Source organism: Castanea sativa, chromosome 1, assembly GCF_040712315.1.
Source record: "Castanea sativa cultivar Marrone di Chiusa Pesio chromosome 1, ASM4071231v1".
Taxonomy (NCBI): Eukaryota; Viridiplantae; Streptophyta; class Magnoliopsida; order Fagales; family Fagaceae; genus Castanea; species Castanea sativa.
Genome location: NC_134013.1, coordinates 30,115,183 through 30,119,613, shown reverse-complemented (window position 1 = coordinate 30,119,613; position 4,431 = coordinate 30,115,183). Strand labels below are relative to the sequence as shown.

The window sequence follows — 4,431 nt, the reverse complement described above, 5'->3', positions numbered from 1 at the left end:
CTTTTTTTTTTTCTTTTTTCTTTTTTGGTGGTAAGGTGGGGCAATATCTAGATAGTCTCGGAGCACAGACACTCAGAAAAGGGTAGGTTTTATCTTCTTGTGAGAATCTAGAACAATGCTCCGGAACTATCAAAGTATTATCCGGTGGGGTGAGAGAGGGGGGATGTCATGTGACCTCAAAATTGAATCGTTTGCAGAGATCAATAGGCAATATAGCCCATATATAGGCAAGGATAGAGATAGAGATAGAGAATCCGCTGTAATAGGAGATATTGTTCATGAAACTAAAAAGCCAATGAAAACTCGAAAGACAAAGAACAAAAGAGAGAAAATAAAAAGAGAGGATAAGCAAACAAAACAAACTTTATATACAAGAAGAATTCCAACTCAAGAAAAGAAATTCCGCTAAACCTGTCGGGATCAAATGAACGGAGGACTAGAAGCATTATGAATTCTTGGTCCTATGCTTGTTTCTTTTCTCTGCAAATACCTCACCATGTCTCATTATCCAAAACCTCTCTATTTCTTCTGGTTTTCGCCCTGGAAGCCGACCTGCTATCAAATCCCACCTGCTCAAAATTTTTTACCTTAATAAATTATGCAGTTGGATTCATTTTTTGTTGAAAGCTTATTTATTGAAAGTTGACAAAAATACAATTATACACAGTATATTTTATGGTACTTAAAAAAAAAATACACAGACTACATCTAAACCATTTTTTAATGATTCTAATCAATAATGAATAATCATACATCTTATAAACTCTGTTCGTCTGTATGAATCTCCCAGAGTTATTAACTAAACCCAGCAAAACATAAGTTCTTGATGCAGTGCGTTAGAATAAAAATAGAAATTAAAAAAGAAGAAGGAGAAGATAACAATGGCTAGTTAGCAGGGTGGGTGTACCTACGTTTTAGCTCCCCAAAAAATACGGCATCTTATTAAGTTGCAACGGGTCAGAGGACATAAGAGATTCTATCCACATACATTAATTGCAACAAGGGAATAGTTTGTATAAGTGCATGGAGATGTAGGGTACCACGGCTATGTTGTTATATACTTATATGTCTTATCTCGATTAATGCATTATGAATGGATTCCATAAAGAAAGAATGTTGATCCATTTCTTTTTTACTGCGTCAAATCCATTTCTTTTTTATTGCGTCAATTTGACGCAGTAAAAAAGAAATATATGTCTTATCTCGATTAATGCATTATGAATGGATTCCATAAAGAAAGAATGTTGATCCATTTCTTTTTTACTGCGTCAAATTGACACAGTAAAAAAAAAATGGATCAACATTCTTTCGGTCGAGGTAGCTAGGACAAGCTTATGTCATGAAGCAGTGACAATATATATAGTCAGTAGGTAAATGACCAAGATAACCCTAAGGATTTTTTTTTTTTTTTTATAAGAATTTGAAACCTTTAATCAGTAATATGGGTCATCCTAATTTTGTTTGTTTCATTAGGGTAAAAAAGTGGAAAAATAGAAAATGTTAGGAAAATTGAAAACACTATTTGTGCTCTTGCTATTAATTAAAAGTAGAAAAAAATGGAAATATGGATAATTTTGTATTTATCATCTCATTATCATTTTTTCTTATCTTTTCTCTTTTTAATTTAGAAAGAAAAAAAAAATAGTAAGTTTAGGTGAAAACTCCATCCACTACATTTTCAAAGATTTGGCTTACTACTTTTTTAATTGAAATCACTTTTTGTTTTTAATGAGAAACTGTCACATTATTCATTAACTAAATAAAATGTGAAGATTAAAATCTACTACCACTTGTCATTTCTAATCCTCTCCCCTCTTTCCAACCAAAAAAAAAGAAAATACATTTTCCTCTATTTTCCCTTCCCAATTCTCCATTTTCCCAACTCTTCACCTCCAACCAAACAAACATAACAGGAGGTATTCCTTTCTAATAAGTATTAGCTACTATCTGTAGAACGAGAATGTACTACACAAACTCAAAAAATAATAAGATGCTCAAAAAGTTCTGTACTCTTTCATTAAAATAAATATATAGAATGAGCACTACGTATAGTCATATTTAATGGTTGAAGCAATTTAACTAATATTAAGTTTGGTGATTGTGATGTCCAAAATATAAAAGTAAATAAAGTCACTGCCAAGCAGTACAGCGCGTTCATTAGAGTTTCACATTAATGATAACTTTCTGTCCTATTCTTCAGTCACATGATGATGCCGAAAAGCGTGCTTTCGCGCAATTATTCTCTTACCAATTTCATTTCATTAACATATGCTTCAACTTCAGCTCTCTCGCCATACCTCTCTCTCTCTCTCTCTCTTTCTCTCTCTCTCTCTTTTCTTTTCTTTTTCATCTTCTAATTTTAAAAATTACACTGCTATGGACCCCAATGGGCTCCTAACCTCTAAAGAGTCCAAAATCATTATGCCCACGACACGCCTATTGAGTTTCTTGGTCTCCTCTATAGTGTATGGGAACAGTGAGCAAAATGAATGGCCACAAATTAACTTCTTCTTTTTTTTCTTTTTTGATAAACAAACATACACAAGAGAGAGATTAAGCATATATACATGCCGATCTAATTTAGTGCAACCATATATAATCTTTTTTCTGACAATGAAACTTAAATCCTTTTTCTTTTTCTTTTTTTCTGAGAAACTGGAACCTAAATCCTTAGCATAACAGAATGCTGAAATTGGTAAGAAGCAACGTGAACAATGGGAACACAATTTGTTTACCTGTCTCCAACAAGTCTGTACATCCTACAGATGAGATCCTCTTCTTGTTCAGTCATCTTTATGAAATCCCACTCAATACTGCTCACTTCTGCTGTCACATACAAGAATTCAAAGATGTTTAACATATGTATTGAATATTCAAGGTTATTGGTTTTTCAAGTTTTTCAAAAATTATAGAAATCAAACAATTTATGTGCTTCCTTAAAAACCAAAACTGAAGTGGGAGGCCACGAAGTTTTGAACTAGAAAATATATACCTTCTGACTTGGAGCTCCTGGTCTTAGCTTGTTTCCGAGGACGTTTGTCCATTAGTTCTGAAATCACTCAAAAGTGTGCGCGTAAGCACACACAGCCAAACACTTGTTCAAGTAGTTAACAAGAAGAAAAAGAATCAAATAGTTATGCCAGAAGATACAAAGAGCTTAAAGATATTATGTGTTAGAGAGAGGGTGGGCTTTTCTTTTGGGGATAATACTTCACAAAATAAGTTAAGAAGATAGACCTTGAGGGTCAAAGAACAACAACTTCAAACGACAAGATTAAAAGGAGAAAAAATTGACTTGAGAGAAAGAGAGAGAGAGAGTGGTAATCTCTAGGATAAGCTGCAAGAATTAATATGTGGAGAATGGATATGAATAGTACTTGTAATGGTGAGGGTAGCAACGTTTGCAATGCCTGCATGGAATGACTGGTGCGACCGAACAGACATATATCATGAGTTGACTTGTAGTTATTGTCATTCCATATCTGACACATCCACTTCTAACAGAGTTTTAGATTAGATATATATTAGAAACTCAATGCTGAAGCCAAGCCAAGCAATAAGCATTTTCTCTTCTTGATATATAGCCAAGGACTTAAGATCAATCCCTACTGAGTACTGATCACCCCCTACACTTTCAATATACAGGTAAACCTTACCAATTTTGACATAGGACCTAGCTAAGGTCTAATCGAACACATCAACTAGCTAGCAAGTTATTGTACGTAACTTAGCCACAACTCAAAGGCTTATACCTCATTTATTAATTTTAAGACCAAAACCTATTTTATATATTTTGCAACAACTATCTTATGTAGCATAATATTAGCATAATATGATTGATTGTGTATCATTTTTCCATAAACCATAACCTTTTTTTTTTCCACCACTTACCGTCAACTACATAGGAGAATATTTGTGGTAAAATATTTAGAATAAATTGTAATTCTAAGATGTTTGCCTACACTTCATCAGATTAAGGTTTACTAAGCTGCATAGAATCATTTATTATATGACATAATGACAAAGAAGTTATTGCTGACTTCAAATTTAAGTGTATAGATGCTAGATAATCTTGGATTGTGTTTGAGAAGAGTGATTCCAAGGAGAGTATCTTATAAGCATTTTAGCTATTGAGCTTTTGATGCCATTCTTGCTATGATTGAATAATAAGTATCTATAGTATTTGTTGTTTTTATCATATTAGGTAGTTAGACACTGCAATAAATTTTTAATAAATATGTACCATATCTACTTAATCTTAATCATTCATCTATTATTATTATTATTATTATCATTATTATAAGATAAAGCAATAACCCATGTTAACAATTTAGATTCAGTAAGTATGAAAAAACAAAAAAAAGATTCAGTAAGTATGGTATATATATATCTATATATATATATATATATATATATATATATATATATCTA

General features: G+C 32.2%; 1 protein-coding gene across 2 annotated transcripts; it reads right to left on the bottom strand.

Annotated features, from left to right (window-relative positions):
* Nucleotides 1-240: 240 nt before the first annotated feature.
* Nucleotides 241-3,416, bottom strand: LOC142638657 (transcription factor CPC-like). 2 transcript variants are annotated; one of them, XM_075812714.1, is made up of 3 exons: nt 2,993-3,416; nt 2,736-2,826; nt 241-569 (listed from the first exon to the last, which is right to left on the bottom strand). In XM_075812714.1, exons 1-3 carry the CDS (start codon nt 3,042-3,044, stop codon nt 446-448), a joined length of 267 nt encoding a protein of 88 aa, XP_075668829.1. In that variant the 5' UTR covers nt 3,045-3,416; the 3' UTR covers nt 241-445. The 2 variants fall into 2 exon arrangements, with proteins under 2 accessions (XP_075668829.1, XP_075668838.1); XM_075812723.1 differs by having other exon boundaries at nt 2,736-2,823; nt 2,993-3,348.
* Nucleotides 3,417-4,431: the final 1,015 nt, after the last annotated feature.

Coding starts and splice junctions, on each gene's coding strand:
- LOC142638657 (XM_075812714.1), bottom strand. CDS start 3,044: ATGGACAAACGTCCTCGGAAACAAGCTAAGACCAGGAGCTCCAAGTCA. Junction 2,827..2,992: donor CAGGAGCTCCAAGTCAGAAG/GTATATATTTTC, acceptor TGTATGTGACAG/CAGAAGTGAGCAGTATTGAG. Junction 570..2,735: donor TACAGACTTGTTGGAGACAG/GTAAACAAATTG, acceptor AATTTTGAGCAG/GTGGGATTTGATAGCAGGTC.